Below are 21,473 nucleotides of genomic sequence, written 5' to 3' on the forward strand. Positions count from 1 at the left end.
TTAAAGTAGCCCTTTTGTGACAGGATTGCAGAAACCATGAAATTTTAAGGCCACCTGTTAAGGTCTGCATAACAAAATAATGTGTACTTAATTTTAAATTTGGTGAATGAAGAAAAACAAGTTGGACTGAAAAGTTTCATAGCTACAGATCCTGGAAAAAAACTGCAGACTGAACTACTATAACATTTTTTTATTCTCTATTAAAATCAAGCAGAGTTAGCAGTAGATCAGAGGTATTACAATAAACCTACAGAAAAATAATAGGGAAATTGTCCTCTAAAAATTAGTATGTGGCAGTATTTGTACCATTCATGCATGGGCAAATAAATAATGTTACTTCTGGTTAATGTTTAATTCCCCTTTCCTCTCTTGTGATTGATACTCAGCTGTAGTTCAGATGTAAATGTAAAGCTGGCTTACACACTCTGGCCACTGCCTGCAAAAGAAATTGCGGTTTGGTGTTACACTGAAACATGGGCAAGAATTCATGCAATTGTGTTCAGTCTACGAAGTATTACTTATAATGCATGTTCAGAGGCATGATCACTTTCCACAGACAAACCATGGAGGAAAGTGAACAAGGTGCTTTAAAGACCTGGCTACCGCTCACATGCAGAACTTGTGAGTGAACTGCAGTGTGGTCTTTAGAGTACTTACCATCTTCTGTGGGCACATAGATATTCAAATACAGACAGTCTTCATTTTGATCTTGAACGTATGTCACCACAGTATCCAGATTGGCTGTAAACCAGACGGGCAGCATGTCATTGAGCAGTGACCTCTCATCCAGGTACTGCGGGCAGACGGCGGCAAACTGTGTGGCGTTGCGGACACCCGTCCAAGACGATGGTGGCTCCGGGGGCTGAAATCGCCTTTCTCCAGTAGGAGGAGAGGCATAAGGAACACCCAGGTACTGCTCCACTGGACCAAGGATCTCATTAGGCAAAGGTGTTCTTAAGCCACGTATTTTGCCGTAATTCGTGGTAACAACTGGGTATTGTGCTTGGCCATCAATGAGAGTAAATCTTATAGCCAGTGCAGTTATCCACAGGAGGAAGTTAGAATTCAACATGACACACACTGGGGTGAAGATCAAAGGCAGCCATAGGAGTCCCATTGGTTTTGACATTATTTAAATCAACATCAGCAGGGCTCTTTTTTCCACAGCCAGGAGAAAAGTAATCAGTCAAGGAAAATGAAAACTAACAAAATAAAAAAGTAGTCAGAAGGAGATGAAGTGAGAGAAAAAGTAACCTTGTTCAGGGAGCAAAAACCCCAAAGCTGATGCGTGGTAGGTGCCTCAGCTGACTGGCTGCAGACAAATCCCAGTGTCAGAAGAAACAAGGGACTGTTTGCCCCTAAGGCCCATCCCAGATTTCAGCTTGGCTTAATCCTGGCAACACACAGCACTTTCCAGCAACTAGTGTGTGGGGAGATCTGCAGTTATTCCACTTCCACAGCAAAATGGCTCCTTCTGGTGAAGTCCAGCCCACTAAGTCAGCCTGTGGCCAAGAGAAAACAAACAATTCAAATCAACTGAAACATTCATATTGGCATAAATCTAAAAAACCCACACCAAACCATATAATTAAATTTACACACCACTTCCATGCCAAAGCCCACAAATGTTTTATGAACTTTAGGCACCATGGTTAGCTATGTGTTTCCGAAGATTTGTAAGGTAAGAGAGCTGAAAACTGAAGCCACAGACTTGTCAGAGGTTATGGCGCAAACCAAACATTTCCGCTTCTGTATACGCTTCCAAACAAAACCACAGCCCAAACACTGCTGCTTTCAAGAATGGCACCACATTTAAGTGCTAGCTTCAGGGTATTTTCTGTCCTAAATAAACAGCATCTCCTTTTTAAGCATATTTGCACTCCCACAAGAAACATTCATTAAATGTTTTGCCACACTGGATAATCTCTCTTTGTTGTGATATGACTTCTATAGAGTATTTTTCATGGGTATGCCTACTCTTCTGTATGACATCCTAATTTACCTCCATCTAATTCAGAAATTCCAAATAATGTAATAGCATTACATTAGTTCAAATCAAGTGTGAGAACAGTTACTCAATATTAGATACAAAATTATTGGTTTTCATATCTGGGTTGGGTTTTAGTTTTTTGTTTGTTTGTTGTTTTTTTTTTTTTTGTTCTATGTCTGACAAAAAGGAACACTGGAAGCTGAAAAGAAGAACAAAAAAGCATGATACAATCTCTCAAGTCAGATTTTGACCCACATAGTGTTACAATTATGTAATATTACGTTCTTGCACGCTCCTGCTTTTAATTTTTAGACAGAAGGCAATTCATAAAATAATTATCTTAATTCTTAATGAAAACCAAGTCACATAAATATGCTAACCATAACAAGTAGTATAAATAAACACACAGCACTTCTTAATACTTACATTCTCCTCCCTGCCCCAAGAAATGAAAAAGTTCATTTTTACCCATTATTCAACCCAAACCCACAGATAATTCTACACCTAAAGAGATCCTTGTTATAGGAAACTGGTGCTTTCCATTTGAAAAGATGAACACAGATTTATAGATAAAACTTATCTAAGTGGACTACCAGGTCCACTTTTTTCAGTCAGGGCTGTCTCACAAAGATGCACAATTAATTTCCAAAAGCAGAAAAAAAAAAAATAATTAGCTATTGGCAGTGATCTCAAATCAAAAAAACAGTCCTAAAACAAACCATTAAATAACCCAAACAACCCAAGAATAACCACAGCAGACATCTATGCAGACTGTTTAAGACAAGGAAAGTCTTTTGAAAGAAAGATATTTAATTCTTTCACAACCCCTGGAATTCTTCAATTATTTCATTTTAGCACTCATACTGCAAAATTTTTGAAACACCTGAACAACAGAGGCCAGAAAAATATCAGATATGTGTTATTTATGGTGAACCAAAAGTTCTATTGACACTTTCACTTGTAGATAATAGGCTTAAATGCTGTCTCCAAAGGACTTGCAATCTAAGTACAATTTCTGAAAGACGAATCAGTGACAGCTCCATCATGTCTCTCAGGGCACCACTAGGGCCATTAGTCCCTTCCTGAGCTGTGCTGCAGGAAGCCCTGTGCCCAGACCTATGCCCAGCCTGGATCTTGCCCTGACTAGGTCCCCAGATTGACCTTGGACCTGACTCCTCACCCTTGCTGGCCTGGTAATCATTGGACAGTGGCAGGGTCCTGTCCTTGTCCTCAAGCCCAGCCTCAATGGGTTCTTTAGGAGGATGCCCCATCAGCAAGAGTATCGCCCTGGCCCATCCTCCCCCATGGGACAGCCCTACTCTGGTTGTTCCCTGATACTCAAGAGTGGTCAGCCAGCTACTGGTCACTCAAAATTCCTCTTCAAGCATCTCCTTCCCCTCTGATTTTTGATACTGTCTTTTAACAACAGAAGTCTGCAGCAGGCAATTGATTTTGGGCAGTGTTCCCTCATGCTCTCTCCCATCCTGACTTTGGTACACTTTTCTGACCATGCAGCACAAACCAGATTTTCCAGTCATACTCAAATGAGGATTTAATCTCTGTTCAAGGAGGAACAACAGATCATATTCTCTTGATAACCACAATGCAGAAGTTTGTAATAACATGATAAGAAAAAGAAATGCGGAGTAAAGCACTGAGAAAATTGAGAAGGTAGAAGGACAGTGATCAAGATAATGAAAAAAAGACAGAGAAAAAGCCTTGTCTGGACAAACAGCAAATGCAAAAAAGAGGAAACAAAACAAGAAAACAAACTGGGAATGACAAATAAACAACAGTAAACACATTAACAGCATGGAGAGAATGAAAAATGACAACATGATGGAAAGTGGAAATCATCAATTGACACGCATACTAGAGATAATTCACAACTGTCACAAAGGTGACTTCATAAATAATATTTATCCATACAAACTACAGGGTGTCTTTGGATCAAATATCTGGTGATATGCCATTATTTTGAATAGGGTGAACAGACAGGAAAAGGGAAACATTCATTATTGACCTGGAACTGAATTTGCTATAGGATTCCTTATCTAGCAAATCAGACCAACAAAAGTTAGGTTTATGGGTATTAAATCCACTCATACAATGTGCCTTATTTTCCCTTGTACCTTAATATGAGCATACACAAAGTTTGCATTTCTGATTCATGCACATGGATTCAAGATCTAAATGTCTACATAAGGAACCAAATCATTGGCTAACTCACAGAATATAGCCAGCTTTGTCAGCCCCACTGTCTGACCTATAACAGACCTGCAGCCTTTGCCGACCAGTGCAGAGACATAAACAAAGAGCAGATAGAGAGAAGTGCATTAACACAGGTAAGGTATATACCATAAAAGAGCAATTCTAAGATGATAAGTCACAATAAAACCACTATTTGTTGTAACAAGTTCTAGTTATTAAAAGTTATTGTTGTTAGCCATTTAAACGGCAACAGAAGCAATCAAATTTTTTTAGTAATTACTTATTAAACAGGTCTTTTCCAAAAGTTTACATAAATAATAAATTATATATGACCACTGTTTACAGTCACATGAAGAAAATTGTTTTGCAAAGACAGCATTAGGCCTTCTTTTCAGTTTATTGACTTACTACTAGAGAAATTACCATTTCAATAAGGTTAGTTTCACACTATGAAATACATACACATTCATACACAGAGAAAGATACATGGAATAATTTTCAGCAAGAATATCAAGAGATAAGAAAGAGGCATGCTAGCTATACATTCGTGAACTAGCTGATTATGCTATATACATCATTAAAAAGGCTGGAAGATGCAAACAAGGAATCCCAGACTGCAATTACAGATTAATCTTAAATCAAAAACTCTATGCATTTTAGAATGCTTTTGGATATTCACTAAATCAAAACCAGTTTGATGCACATCTATATGCATCCAGTCAGCTGTTTAATACACCTTTACATACTGAGTATACAGGAAGAAACGTACTTGTAATATCTTTATTTATTATCACTAATACTGTGGATTTTTTCCATTTTTATTTTTTATTTATTATTTTATTACTCCTTCAAGTATTAGAAAAATGTGTACAAACTTGCTTACAAAAACTTACTAGTTGGAAGCATTACCCACTCAAGCAATCCAAAGCAATCAATCCAAATAAAAATATTTTGTTTAAAACGGTAACTTCTGGCAACACAATACACAAAGAGAAGTCAAAGGAGATCTGAGATCACATATCCATACATGACTTCTTTACTGGCACAGAAGTATAATTTGAGACTAATGAGACATTTATGACCTATGAAGTAAATGCAGATTGAAGTTAACAGGGATGTGCATCTCTTAGAAGCACCATTTGTACTCAATTATGAATCTATGCCCCAAGCCACACTTACAGATGCTTAAACAGTCTATGAATCAGGCCTTCAGGGCTAACCTGATGGTTTGCAGGATCTGCATTTAGCACTTTTTCAGCTTGAGCAGATGAGTATGTAAGTAGCACTATACTAATTCTGTACCTGCTGGGGAAATATGAGATGGTTTAAAAGACCTCTTTGGTTCAGGATAGAACAGGAAACACTGAAGTGATTTCAACGTTTTTTGAACTGCTTCTCCAGGTCATGGACAGTCAAAAGAAAACCAAACACAAATATAAACTATATGAGAGCAAGGGACTATGATTTCCTAGGGTTTCTCAGACTTTATCTAAACCAACTAGTGCAATACTGTGCACCTCAGCTTTCAGTCACTGACCACTTTCGGTCTCTGTCCCTTCTGCTCAAATTCCCTGGGGCAAGGTTTTTTATATGTACGTAGGCTTGATCTCAATACAAAATCAGGGCTAAATACCCACATAACTCTCTTTAGACATATGTTCTGAAAGCATAGAGTTGGCTTGATTAGCTGAACCCTGGCTAGTCACCAGAACAAAAATAACAAATAATGTAATCAATAAAACTTAATTTTCTCCTTATACTGATATTTTGTACAGTATTTCACAGAATATGGGAATTTAAAAAAATATTTCATTTACTAAGAACATTAATTTTGGCTTTTTTGTGTGTGGGGAGGGGTGTGTGGTTTGTTGGGGTTTTTTAATAAAAGTAATTTAAAAACATCCTGTTTTAAACATACATAAAACTCTGTAATAAATGTACTGGTAGAAGACTGTAAATAAGAACTACCCAAGACAGCAATTTTTGAATATGCCTACAGTATCAACTTTAGCAATACATACATACATATACATATATATATACACACACATATACATATATACATATATATATACACACACACACACACATATATATATATATATATATGAAATTTGGAACTTCAGCCCAAAATTAATCACACTGTGATTTTCCATAAAATCTCTTCCCAAAGCAGGTTTAAATGCAACTCTAACTCAAATTCAGCACTACAACCTCTTAAATGTCACTGTGTTCAAAATGTTTGCTCAATCACACAGGAACAATTCTTTCAAATACCAGTAAATGCACACTGGATTTGTCTACCATTTTTCAAATAAAAAACAATTATAATTTCTTTAGGTTTGTGGAGGGGTTTTGGGGTTTTGTTTTTGTTTTTTTCATTTGTTTGTTTGTTTTTCCCCAGGTTCTAGGACTATTTTCTTGTTACACTGCAACGAGGTAAGCTTTGTTCTTCCTCATGCTACGTAAAGTCATTCAGAAAAGTCAGACAAAGTCATAGCGAACAACACAAAGGAACATCAATCATGAACTAATGGGGAGTTTCTGGAGTAGATTACCTAGAAGGTTGGTGGGAAGGTTATTAACTGAAATTGAGAAATCAGATATATTTTAAATCTCAGAACTGCAACAGTAGCAATGCCTGCCTTCAAATTAACATGCAGCAGAGTCTTATGAGAAATTATTTTTCATAATAGAAGCTATATGTTTATTTTGTTGGGTTTTTGTAAGCATTTTCCAGTAAGAATAGATTTCGACAATGTATTATTAAAATACTATTAAAAAAAAAGCCACCTCCCAGCACGCCCCACCTCCCCATCCCCCCAATCAAACAAATCAAAATCAAATCCAGACTTATAATAGCCCTAACTTACCATTATAAACTTTGCTAGGGATGAGTATGTGACCTCTGTACCAACATTATTAATGTATTGACCAAGTTATACATCAGTATGATTTCTGTGGTATCACACTGCTGTTCAGTCACAGCAATTCAACAGGTAATAGGGATTGGAGGGGGTTTTAGTGGTTCAGAATACCATCATTTGTCTTCTACATCACATTCTAATGTATCTTATTAATTCACAGTTAATATTCTCTGGAAGGTTTAAAGATGAAAAGAAAGTAAAACATCAGTGATACAAATTCAAGAACTGTGATATCTCCTTTCTTAAAATGAAGATAAATTCCAAGTATAGAAACATCACTGTGGACCTTGAAGTTGGTCTTAGATTTATGGTTAAAAATAACTGAGAACAAAGATAGATAATTCATATTATTTTTTAAAAAATCTAGAAATAAACCCTGAAAAGCAATGCAAATTATATACAAAGATAAAATAAAATAGATATTTTTCCCCCCAAATATCACGCTGCATTTACCTTCTTATGAATTTCTTCAGTGAGTCTCACAGATAGGCTTGGAGTGTCAGCAGGTCCCTCAGGTTAGAATCTACAATCACCATTTACTTTTCAGAAAATGGACACACATTTATTTCATATCATTGTTTCTTGCTTGCAGCTAGACTTCCTTGTGAATTTTGAAGTCCCATACACTCTCAAACAGAATGATAGGACTATAAAGAAAGGCTGTGTGGTCCCTACATAGTTTTTGGAAACTGCAATTCTCTCCATAAAAAAAAAACAAACAATTTGAAAAGCAAGCAAAGGGAAACAAAAAGTGTGATCATCACTCCTTTTCAAGTAAAACTAAAGAAATACACTTCTTAAGCATTTTACACTTCTGTAAAAAATCAGGTGTTTGGAGCTAACTATAAAAAGCTGTTGCTGAAGAATCACAGATATGGTTTCCTGTAGAGGAATTATAGGGAAATGAAGGCAGGTTAATTAACATTGATAATACACAGCTGTGGATTTGCTTCAGGGGTGGAGGGTTGGCTGCCGTGGATGATGTGCAGCTGTGGCTGGTTCCTGCTAAGTAGTTAAATAGCTCTAAGGCGTATGGCAAAGTAGCACTGGAAGAAGCAGAGGGAGGACAGCGTGTGTGTGCTCTGGATGTAGGAGAGGCCCTAGGAGAAGCAGAGAGAAGAAGGGGTCCTGGTGATGGATACAGCAGGGACAAGAAGCAGGGTGGACTGGCCTGAAGAGGATGAACAAACAGCACAGACAGTAGATGGACTGTTGAAACCTCATGGGGATTGGCAGTTGTGCTGAGGCAAGGTGTGAGAGCTACTTATTGAAGTTCACATGGTATGTGAAGGTAAAAGCCTTGTTGCAGCCAGCTAGTTTTGATAGTGCTGTGATGGTTTCCCATATTTTTTTTCCCCTGTATTTAAAATGTTAAAAAAAAGCGTTTTGGTGAGGAGGACCCAAGACTAACTGGAAATGCTCAGTCAAGACAGTTGCAGTTATCTGACTAAGATTTGAACTCTAATTTCAACTGGTGTTGCCATAAAAAGCATGGAAAAATTTCAGTGGTTGGCCAATTCTCCTGATACTTCCTGCTTCTTGAGATAAATTAATGAAGATTGCAAATAAACATAAGGTTTCAATATTGGGATGGAAAAAATGTGGCATAAACTGTTTACAAACATACTTGAAACTACTAGCTATTCCAGGTGTGTTCCACTTCTGATCAAAATTTGACCATTCATGATATAAATTTAAGCTTCCTAGGACTGAATGGACACTGTAGCCATTCAAATGTCTCGCGCTACAATGCAGAAGAGGTCATGACACACTCTCAAATAATATAGCAACAATTAACTTTTGCTGCAAGGTAATGTGACAGGGTACTAACTCTTTTCTTTGCTCTGAAAGAGTCCAATGCCTAAAATATGACTGTGGACTATGATTGCAAGATATATTTATTTGATAGTCTATTTGTTTAATTGTGGCTACAAAGTCTTAAGAAAATACTGCTTTTCAAGTCCATATTTTAGGGAAATGTACGAAAAACAGCATCAGTACAAACTAGCACAACTGTGAATTTCATTTCCAGCTTCTACGTCTAATATGACCCTGTAAAAGAAATACAACACGCTCTGAGTCTTTTTTTTTGTCACACATCTGTTTTCTTAAATTCAGATATGTTACTCCAAGAGAAAAGGTTATGATCTGAAACAGGATGTTTAGACCTGACTTCCTGTGCGGCAAAAGCTCCTGTAAAATTCCTTATTCCTGGAAAATGAAAATAATTCATGAGTATAAAAAAATGAAAAATACAAAAATCCCTATTTTATACTTTTTGTTTAGGATTGCAGAATAGAACTTTTAAATTTAAGCCTTCAAAAATATTAAAGATCATTATCTATTACCACTGCATGACATAAAAAATGAACATTTTTAACATGGACTGGGTCTAACTTCTCTCCAATAAGAAAGGTCAAATGACTGAAAAAGAAAATTCTTAAGGGAATCTATCAGGTTTTGTCTAAATAATAAACAAAGAAACTTACAGGTCTTATACCTCTCTTTCTCTTCACCCTTAAGCCTATGTATGTACCCTCCTCAAGGATGGAAGAAACTAAATCTATTGTCTGAAACTGAGGGACTGATTGTTAGGCAATTTGATTCCTAAGACAACTTAATTATTAGAACTTGATATCTTCCTGTTGGCATTCCAGTCAAAGAGGAAACAACAAATGTTAGAATAACAAAAAATGTTGGGAAAAGCAATTTAAACCAGCTAGGCATATAGCCCCCCCTGCCCAGTATGTTATATGGCAAAAAAACCCAGTTGCTGCTCTATTGCATAAATGCCTGAGACTGGGTTATACAGGAGACACAGGCATGACATTTTCATTTCATTACCTAGCTCAGTTACCAGGTGGTGATACTGCCTTCATTCATATGATAATGTCAGAATTATGCACTCATCTTGGAAATGGGATAGTTGAGTGACTACTTTCGTTAACCTGAAGAAAGCTGAACTCTCACCTCCCATCTTTGAAGTTACAAAAGTTAGATTTAAAATAAACAGACTTAAAATAAAGCTCGGATGGCTATGAGGATTGTGAGCAGCATTGTCTTTTGCTCAGATTCTCATCCTTGGCCTATAAGAAAACTTAACTTTGCAGCCTTGTAAAGCTGAAACTCTGCTGGACAGGTATTCTCCCTTACAAGCAAGCTTTATGCAGTTTGTAGGAGAATCACTTCATGAAATACAAATTGGGACTGGAGATTCTTCACTATGCTATCATGTCATGAAACTTTTTACAGCTTACTCTTCCCTTTTAAGTTTTCTTTCTTTGCTAGAAGTTGGACAACTTCACCAGCAGAAGGGAAGAACATCCCCCAACTTTTGTTTCTGTGCTGCTATACTCCTAACTTAATGGGCTTTCTCCTCCTAAATGCTGGCTTGAGCCACTCTTATTTTAGAGGAGAGAGAGGTTGCCTCAGCAAGAAAAGCCTTCACAAAATGTTATGAAGGATGAGATCACCAGAATCACTTGCTAGATCTTAGAAGAGAATAACAAGGCAACCATTCCTATGCTGCCTTCCCCTCTCCCCACGAAACACTGAGTTTGAAAGCCTGCCTGGGAGACAGTCCATGTCATATAATCTACTTATTGTCCTGTCTATACTGAATTCATAATGAAGTGTGAAATTCTTAACTTTCTAATTGATATAAGTACTGTTGTGAATTATATTATACACTGTGGACCCCCCTAAAGTTAAGCAGATTATTACCATAGAGAAGTCCCATTTTGGATCCAGATTTTGGTCTGCTTTTAGGCCAGTGCAGTAAGCGCTGGAATTTAGGTCTAAGCAGTAAAGTAAATAAGGCCAGAGCACTGCCTTCAGCACCGTCTTGCCACAGTATTCATACCTTTCAGCCAATGCACAGGCATTACCAGGGAGCAGGACAAGCTGGAGGTTCTCAACAGAAAGTAAAAATAAGGCTTTTTTTTTTTTTTTTTTTAAGGTAAGAAGGGTTTTCTCTATAGAGATGCTAACTGTGCTATGCTGTGGGGCCTTAGGGGCAGAGAACTGGATCTGGACCACTTTATTTACAAAGAGACATACCCTCATAGACAGCACCAGATATATCTCTCCTCCACAGTGATGGATGCCAGAAGTCCAAGGCTGACTGCCTGCTTTTATGTAGGGTACATTTTTTGCTTAAATATGGGAAATGGGGGGGAAAAATAGAGGGTTTGTTCCCCCATAAAATTAATGAAATATGGCTGTAATCTTACATCAGATAGGTTGACAAACCTTTCATATGAGAGGATGTACACAACAAAAACAACAGCAAGAGTGGGATTAATTTTCAAATCCACAGTAAAGGCTGAGTAAATATCAAGCAGTCCAACAAAATTTTGAAGCCTAAGAAACAGACTTCTTAAATTCTATCCCTTTGGAAATATGAATTCTAAAGTTGTTACCCAAAGTAGCAATAAGATATACTACAAAGAATAATTCCACACATAAGATTGAAATAGATGTCTTGATATCAGTTACTTGAGTTTTGAAGGTTCTTAATAACTATTTTTTCAACTTTATCTATTTGTTGCCAAAAAGGGCATCAGGAAAAGAAAGTTAAGATGGAATGAGAAAAGAAAAGGGTATTAAAATCGAATATTTTGTAGGTAATTTTCTATTCAGTTAAAAAGGTCCTCCATTTCCAGCTCCACCCTCCCCAAATGATAAAAATCAGAACATTTTTCACGGTCTTTTAACAATTCTGAAAGAAATCTCAGAATTACTAAGTGAATGCTTTTCTCTTAGGTAAAAAATATAAAATAAATTTCTTAAAATTATCTGCATGACAGACCCTATCATTCTACTACACGCTTAACTTCAAAGCTATCTCACATTTAGTTAATTATATTTTTTTCCATCAAAGGCTTTTCATAAATCTAACACAATATATCATATTTTCTTTGTAGTGTGTAGAACTGGTATCAGAGTAAAAAAGGAAAGCCAACAAAAAATGTAGTTATTGTTATTTCTGTTCCTGCTCACCCTTCCATTCCCTATTGGAAAGTTTCTATTTTTGCATAGCAAAATGAAAAGGTACCTCCTCTACTTTGGACACATCACTAAAGCTCCCACTTTTTTGTTGTCCCACTAACTTTGTGTGAAAATTAGGTATTTTTTCTAAAGCAGAAGCATATGCTTCAGGCAGCAATTCTTCCTACTGTAAAATAGGTATTTGACACTAAATATTATTTGAAGCCAAACCATGAAAACATCCTGAAGCTTGTTTAAGGAGCCCAAGTAATTAGCCTAGATTAGACAACTAACTGTCTGATAGTTGAAGTACAGCAAGATGACTTTTTCACATTTTACCAATATGTACATAATTAGAACTGTGATACACAAAGTTAAGAAACTTGTAATTTTCCTGTTAGTTTCATACATGAATGAAGTCCTTGTGAGTAAATCAGGTAGATCATGTTCTGCTATAAGTTTCTAATAGGCTTTTTTTTCTGTTCTTTCATTAGTTCTGCTGATGGTTGATTAAAGATCATGCAGCATCCATTGCTACGAAATTCAGTATACAGTGTTTAGACTACACTTCAAGTGTTTTCTTGCCTAGTATTCAATTCCCATTATCCTTTAATTTTTATTATTGCTATTAATAGTTCCCATAGATATCTCTGTGTTACTTTGAAAGCTCCTCTGCATGGTACCTTCCTTGAAGCAAAAACATCATACTAACCAAAAATATCTGCCACAAACTAATGCGGTCAATTAATAGAACAGATGGAGGTCAGGGCAGACAATTAAATCCCTTTGACAGAGGAAAAGATTATTCTACCTCATATTGGAGATATGTCAGTAATTCCTGTCTGATCTGACTTACACTTTTATTCCTCAAAATAATTCCTTCCATAATGCCTTCTTTGGCATGACAGAGAAAGATACATAATTTAAGTCTTGCTTGCTGCTGCATATAACTATTTATTTTTAAAGTGATGTGAAAGTGCACCTGTGTTTTATCAGCAGTATTTTTACTGATACCTAGAACAAGAATATCACATCCTTTTTGCTTTTGTTTAGACAGCTGCTATTCTTCTCAAAGTCTGCCCCCCAGGATGATATAACTATCACCTTGGCAAGTTGTTAACCACTTCTTTTTGGAATTTAATATTGTTTCCCATAGGCACAGGAGACAACCATCCAGGAGTCCTGATTCGTTATTTCTCTGGCTCTGATTTCATGCCGTATTGAAATCTTACAACAATTTTGGCATATTTGTATCAATTGTATTTCCTAAACTCTTGCACTGAGATAATTGTGTTTCTGGACACCAGATCTAAACTGCTAATACTAAAACCTGTAAGTACTGTTGTCATATTCTGGCAATATTGAGTACATGCTTTATATTTTGAACAAAAAGGTTTGGACTACCAGAAACTCAGAGTTATTTCACTTTTTTCTGATTTTTCTGATCCCCTGCCTGTACATTTCCAACACTAAACCATAAACAGCCATAGGTAAAAATTGTTCAGATGAGGATTTAAATGAAATTATCCAGGAGATAATAAAAAATAAAAAAAAAAAAACACAAAAGACCCCCAACTTTGCATCAAATGACCGCTATCTTTTTTTTTAATTATAGAACATTTGGGAAAAAAAAGTCTGATGTTGCAGTCCTGAACATCAGAGTCATAAGCCCAAAAGTTTTGATAACTCTTTAACTCCATTTTTTAAATTAACTCAAAAACTTACTGTGGTAATATTTCAAAGATAACAAGCTCAGAATCCTGTTGCACTAATACTGTGCTAATATTTAAAAGCACTGAAAATTCCACACTCTAAAAGTCAATGAAGCTGCCAAGACAGTGATTTTTTAGTATTGTTGCTGTGATTGCTCTGTCCCAGCTCCAATTTCCATAGAGGAAATTCTAATACATTCATTTTCTTTGTCAAGTTCATCTATTGAAAACTCTTGCTTTGTAAATTAATGAACTTAGATTACTTCGTTTCTACACTGTCATCAAAGGTTTGTCTTTCAGATACATGTTCTTTAATGAATTCTGCTTTCAAACTAATTTACAGTTTATGCTGAAAATAGCAGATCTGAATTTCTTGTACCCTTGTGTAGCTTATTACCTCACTGTTTATACTTTTGGTTTTAGTTATGACAGCTTCTAAGCGTATGGAAAACAGATTCTGGTTCTGCCATTCACACCACTGCACTCAGTTGTATTTCACTAATACTTAATAAAAAAAATCTGAAATAAACCTTATTTCAGTAGCTTTTAAAATATTTACTTCCATTCATTTGGCCAAATAATGTTAATTTCTTGCAACTACCCTCCTTTAAACAGACCTGTAATAACAATAGAGGCTCTCAGTCTTTTGTCCATCACCTAGCTTTTCAAGTGACTGATTGTCATTATGCAAACTTGTAACATAATTTTTGTGTGTTTTTCGCTCTTTTTGATACTTCCAGGTAATGCGAGTGAAAGGGACGTATTGTTGTTTTAAATCCATGGGAAGAAAATTTGAATGCTCTTATGTAAAGATCACAGGATCATAGACTGGTTGAAATTGGAAGGGACCTTTGAGGTGAACTGGTCTAACCCCTCTGCTCAAGCAGGGACACCTAAAGATTGCTACCTGGAGCCATGTCTATACAGCTTTTAAGTATCTCCAAGGATGGAGATTCTGCAACATCTCTGTGCAACCTGTGCCAATATTCTGTCACCTGCACAGTAAAAAAGTAGCTTCTGATGTTCAGATTAAAAAAAAAAAAAAATCAATATGTAACAGTTACCCAGATAAAGTACTATTTTCTTTAAAAGAAAATATATTGAAAAGATTGGGGCATATGCAATAAACACTATTTTTCACTCATGATAGTTATACCATAATCACTAGAAACATTATCCACATGAATATTTTTGCTAACAATAGCCTTCCAATCAATTTATTGAATACTTATATTCTTACAAGAATTCAGTATCAGACACTTAAAATGTCATTGAAACAAGCCAATCAACTATCATTCAAATGAAAAATGAATTTTAATTCCCCAAAGATAGCTTGCATTTTCAAAGCAAAATGACATAGAAAAAGAGCATTTGAAATAAATAATTTGAAACGTGAATTATAGCTAAATTTAAGTTAGTGTGTGATCAGTTTATGCTGTAATGTCATTTTAATTGGCCTGCATTGCAGAATAGAAAAATTTCTTCAGAATTTTTGTTACATTTATAGGTTTCCCAATTCTAATAATTATCATAATAGGTCTTCATAATTCTGTCAAATGTCTCCAATTTGAGGTTTGGGTTTTTTTTGTCATTGTTAATTCTCTAAAATCAATAGAACCAAAGTACCTTGGTCAGAATAACATGAATATCATATGTACAGATAACTTAATTTCCCCAAAGAATCTTGGCAATGTGCATGCACTCACCTTGTAAAAAGACAGGAATGCTATTACATGAGTTTGGATAGAATTCAGATCAGCTTCAGAAAAGCAAACCTGGACATGGAAATAACTTTTGCTTAAAAAAACACCCCTCTTTTATTCCTTGAATTAGTAATATATAAATATGGTGCAAGTGTTTTTCTACACAGTGAAAATTAAATGGTAACTTTAATTGAAAATTAGCTATAGTGATAGTTATTTTCTTTTATATCACTCATTACAAAGTAGGTATGGTTCATTTGCTTACTAATATGTTGTATCTGGAAGTTCTTTCCATACTTTTTTGGGGATTTACATTTCAGGTCATTCTATGTGTAAATGTATCTTTTTTGGAAGGTTGCATGGCAAATGGAAGAAGAGTTATCTTTTAGAGCTTTACACAAAGCTTTGTATATTTTTTTATAGAAAAATAAAACTAAATTAAAAATATCTACAGTGAAAAAAGATAATTCAGACTATTGGCACACTTTAGTAATATTTCATAATTAAGACAAAGTTAGGCTTTCTGCAAGTACTCTTGCACAATACACGCAGAAGATATTGGTCTTAAAGGCTGTCTACAGGCAGTCCAAATACATGACTTTTAGTCTAACATTCTATTTTGGTAACGTTATTTAAGTAAGAGTAGACTGCAACTAAGCATAACAGATTCCTTGTTATTCATAGGCAATTTTCAGAGATTTGCATCTCATCTTTATGAATCAAATCCATGACATATGTCTACCCTTAACAGTAGTTACAATCACAGGGGTATAACGTAGCATAGGAAATATCACCTATGTACATTTAAAGCAAAGCACAAAGTCTCAAATGATAGAAGCAACAAAAATTTTTCAATATGATTAACTCCAGTGATTGCAAACTACATTAGAATTAAATGCATGATTTAGTTCCACATAAAAGAGCTTTGTTTCCACCATGGAGAGCCAAAACAAATTTTAATAGACATTTGATTGCAGATTATTATTTCTTACACCAACAAAACTTGCAGATTTTTAATATTATAACAGCACAAAATTTTGTCACTTATTTGTTAACATCACATTAAAACATAAAAATTTCAGCTGGTTTTCCTAACTTTCTGTGAATAGTTGTGTAAGCTTTAAATCCATGTTCATGCTGTGAGTGCAGATGGGCAAATCTTTGCTACCAATACAGCTGCAACCAGGTGAAAAAGACAATAGTATTAGTTCATACCTCTTCAGAAGTAGACTACAATGCCTGAAAACAGACAATCTGCATTTTACTTGACCTGAGTGGTTTCACCTACACACAAATAATTCTGAACTTTTTTCAGGTAGTGGATAACAACATTATGATATTTGTATTCTGTTCCCTTTCTTGGGCTTTTTCCTTGGGAAACAACTATGGAATGCAAAGAAGTACATATAAAAGGAAATTTTTGTGTTTTTTAAAAAATAATCTTGTAGAAAGAGTATTTTAGAGACATTCAGCTTCCATATTTAAAGTTCAATAAAAAATGCTGTATATATGTATTTTTTGCATAGTCAGTAGAAAATAAAAACAAAATACTGCTCTAAAATGTACAATACCAGATATCTGGGTCTAAATTGGCATGCAATTAAAACTAAATTATTTTGTATTTACATATACAAACAAATTTACCTTCAGAATCAAATAGTGATTTTCAGTTCTAAGACATTTTTACAAGCAGTGTGGCTTCCTGCTGGCAAAAGCATTTTATTTTTTTCTTTGAAAAAGAAAGAAATATGCCATCATCTTCCCTAGTCACACAACAGCTGTATCAATTTGTTTTCAGGGCAGTGATTAGCATAATTGTGGTGGATTACTTGCATTTGGCACAGAATAGAAATAATTCAGTATTTTTCATCATTAAAGAACTACAGAATCATAGAATCATTTTGGTTGTAAAAGACCTTAAAGATTGAGTCCAGCTGCATACCTAACACCCAGCTCACTACACCCTCCTTTCAGGTAGTTGTAGAGAGTGATAAGGTCCCTTCCCTCAGCCTCCTTTTCTCCAGATTAGATAATCCAGGTTCCTTCAGCAGCTCCTCACAACACTTGTTTTTTAGACCCTTTCTTTACCAGTGTCACTGCCCTTCTTTGGATGCCATGCTACGGTTTCCCCAACCTATGCAATACTAGGATTTTTAAAGACACAATTAAATGAATACCCAGTCAGCTTCTCAAAACCAAACCCCAGACCATTTTGCTCTCCTCCACCCTTCTTAGCAGCACTGCCATTCCCAAATTAATTCCTAGCAGTACAGAACAACTCTGTCTCATTTTGTCAGCATTCACTGCCCAGAAGAAAACCTCTGAAGAGCTCTTCAGTCCTCTGTTTCCCATGAGATGCACTTCCAGAGGATTGAGGTAAATTAATAATAATAAATAATCCTGAGTATCAAACACAAGATTTATATTCAGAACAGTATCCAAATAGTCTCCATGTAACTTATTAGTTAACCTCAGAAGTGCATAAACTCCCAGAGACCCTCTCTTTTGCATGATAATGCTCTCTGAGGTCCAGAGCCACAGTAATTTCCAGGTATACTTTTAGATGTAACACTCAAAATCCCAGTAAATATTCTAAGCACCTGAAAAGCTCACTGAAACCACAGTTTTCTCTAGACACACAAAAAATACACTTCTGCACTGACCAGACACCCAGCATCTCACATATGTTTGTTCTCAGATCAAAAGGGGCCACTTTCAGTTGTAGATAGTGGACACCTATTTTTTGCTAAATGAAGTAGTCTACCTGTGAGCTTGGTGTCTAGCAAATCAATAGGGATCTAGACCAGGGGTCCTCAAACGACGGCCCGTGGGCTGGATACAGCCCCCCAGGGTCCTCAATCAGGCCCCCAGTATTTACAGAACACCCCGCCTCCCTGCCCCCCCTGCGCCCCCCCCCCCCCCCCCCCTCAGGGGTTGGGGGGGGAAACCAAGCAGCCGCAGATAATGGCCTGCCACTTAATTCATGCGCTGGCCCCCTGTTTAAAAAGTTTGAGGACCCCTGATCTAGACAGTTATTACAATCTAGAAAACTATACAGAACATGGAAATATAGGTACATAAGTTTGAGTGTTCAACACTACAAAGAGCTAGCACATATGACCTAGGACTTGGGGGATATCCAGGCTTTCTGGAGTGGTGCTAGAAGTTTTACTCCTAAAATTGTACTAGAATTCTGTTTTTAAGAACCCAAATCTCTTTCAAAGAACCAAAAACCTTAATTCTTCTGATATTAGTAGACAACCTTGCGCTATAGCTAGCATACTCATCCATGAAATTAGTTGAAAGTAGCCACAATTAAAGTGTTACTCAAAAGTTTCAGCTTTACATAATTTCTTAAAAGTTCAGAAAAAAAAACCCCAAACTTTTTGATTCTATCATTAATGATTTTTCACCCATTTTATCCCAAAATTCCACTTCTGATATTGAGCTGCCTATAGTGCTATTTATAGTGCTATATTTGTGTTAAAACTAATCAGTTATGTTCATACTAGGCCATTTACTTTAATGTTTTGCATGTTTTATAAGCATGCATAGATAATCACTGTATGATATTAGACAAATCTTAGAATCATCAAATGGTGTGAGTTGGAAGGGACCTTAAAGATCATCTAGTCCAACTGCCTTGCCATACGCAGGGACGCCTTCCACTAAACCAGGTTACTCAATGCCCCATTCAGTCTGGCCTTGAATACTTCCAAGGATGGGGCATCTACAACCTCCCTGGGCAACCTGTTCCAGGCCTCATCGCTCTCACTGTAAAAAATATATTTTAAAAGTTATTTTACACCCACTCTAAATCTAACTTCTTTCAATTTAAAACCATTGCCCCTTGCTGTGTCAGTACAGGCCCTGGTAAAAAGTCTCTCTCCACATTTCTTATAAACTTCCTTTATATACTGAAAGGCTGCAATAAAGTCTTCCTGGAGCCTTCTCTTCTCCAGGCTAAACAACCCCAACTCTATCAGCCTTTCTTCACAGGGGAGGTGTTCCAATCCTCTGATCATTTTTGTGGCCCTCCTCTGGACCCACTTGATCAGGTTCACGCCTTTCTTGTGCTAGGGACCCCAGAGCTGGACACAGATGGGGTCTCAGAAGAGGTGAATGAAAGAACTTACCTCCCTTGACCTGCTGGCCACACTTCCTTTTATATGGCCTTGGATAGGGGCTTTCTGGGCTGCAAGTGCACATTGCTGTCTCATGTCCAAATTTTCATCAACCAATATCCCCAAGTTTGTTCTATGCAAGGCTGTTCTCAATCCACTCATCACCCAGCCTGCACTGGTATTGGGGATTGCCATGACCCAGGTGCAGGACCTTACACTTGGCCTTGTTGAACTTAGTGAGATTCTCAAGGACCCGCTTCTCAAGCCTGTCAAGGTCCCCTGGATGACATTCCTTCACTCAAGTGTATCAATTGCACCACTCATGTTGGTGTCATCCACAGACTTGGTGGGGGTGTATTCATTACCTCTATGCCATTGATATGGCATTTAATAATATTGTTGCAGTGTAGACCCTTGAGGGGCAGCACTTATTACTGGTTTCCACCAATAACCAATGGAGCCCTCGGTTTCGTAACCTACCTTACAACCTGTATAAAAAGGGTTACATGATATGGTTGACTCCTGTTCTAGAAATTGGAGTTGATGATCCCAGAGATGATCTTCTGTCAAGTTGTTTCTAAAAGCAACTTAAACTGCAGTGTGCAGAGCTCAGATTAAGTCACGGGGACTCCAGGAAGATAAAAGATTTTGCTGTTAAACAGAGCGATTTCTTTTATATAAATACTGAGGAAGGTAGCTGCTGAATGGCTAATGGGAAGCAATTTAGTAAAAGATATAGATGGTCTTCCCTTGCCATATTACTGAGTTCTCCAAACAAAACAAACATAACATTGCAGTCTTGTGGTTACTCAGGAAGATGCAGCACGTTTTGAACCTTCATAAGATGAAGACAACTGCTTACATGTAATTCATTTACACTGGTATATTCAAAAGCTTCACTGTTGTTCTTAGAAAACAACAATGAGGGGTTTTGAACTCTTTTTTTAAGAGTTAAGAGGTCCCTGTAAAAACAGATATAACACTGCTACTTGTTCAGTACAATAGATTTAAATTATGAGTCACAGTAATAAAACATTTTCAAGTTAAAGCACTGCAGACAGTAGTAAAATTTGCACGCCAGTTCTTTGAATTGAACATGACAACTTTAAAAAGCACCTTTAATCAATCAAATGAGCTGCCTATGCAAAACAGCGTGATTATTTCCCATTTTGCTTTCACTTGCTTACAATGTAATAATTCAGTGAACTCCTGTTGGCCATCCAGTCTGCATAATGTTGAAATTACGTAATTTTAACAGTTCTTTGTTATTGTTGTACAATGCTTTACATAATGTAGTGTTCAAATAAATTTTCTGCAAAATCAATTGTATTTATGGAATTGTTACTTAGATAAGAATAGTTTATGCTTCTTAAAGATTTAGGGTAATCACAACACATATTTACATTTTCCAACTGATGTCATCAGTGAAATTGTACTTTTAACAACAACAACAAATCACTACAAACCCATTCAACTATTTCCTGAAAAATTTTATTAAAGCTGAAGATTTTAGGGAAAGGTGTTAAAATTATTCAATCACATTGCCACCTGGAAGTAAGTTTAATGCCCTGGGAAGTTTTGGTGTTTATTTTTTCATATTTGAATAATATTTGCAAATGCTTCATATTTGCATTTCTCACTTGGGTTCTTCAGAATTCCACATATTGCTAGAGATCATTAGAGTTCACCTACATTTAAGTAGTTAAGGTCAGTCATACAGAAACACATAACTAAATATTGCAATTAAAAATGAAAGGATACATCAAATTCAGAGGTAAGGCACCTTTCATATTCATTAATGAATCTGAACATTTTCA

General features: G+C 36.2%; 1 protein-coding gene across 2 annotated transcripts in view; it reads right to left on the reverse strand.

Moving 5' to 3' along the window:
* The window catches only part of NLGN4X (neuroligin 4 X-linked), a 187,360-nt gene that overhangs the window by 131,235 nt on the left and 34,652 nt on the right, over nt 1-21,473 (reverse strand). For both annotated transcript variants that reach the window (XR_003555832.2, XM_027791182.2), the window contains exon 3: nt 658-1,502. Coding sequence is in view for 1 of the 2 variants with exons in the window: in XM_027791182.2 (XP_027646983.1) it covers nt 658-1,129 (472 nt within the window). In the remaining variant the exon portion in view is untranslated. The remainder of the gene's footprint in view (nt 1-657; nt 1,503-21,473) is intronic.

Source organism: Falco peregrinus, chromosome 4, assembly GCF_023634155.1.
Source record: "Falco peregrinus isolate bFalPer1 chromosome 4, bFalPer1.pri, whole genome shotgun sequence".
Lineage (NCBI taxonomy): Eukaryota > Metazoa > Chordata > Aves > Falconiformes > Falconidae > Falco > Falco peregrinus.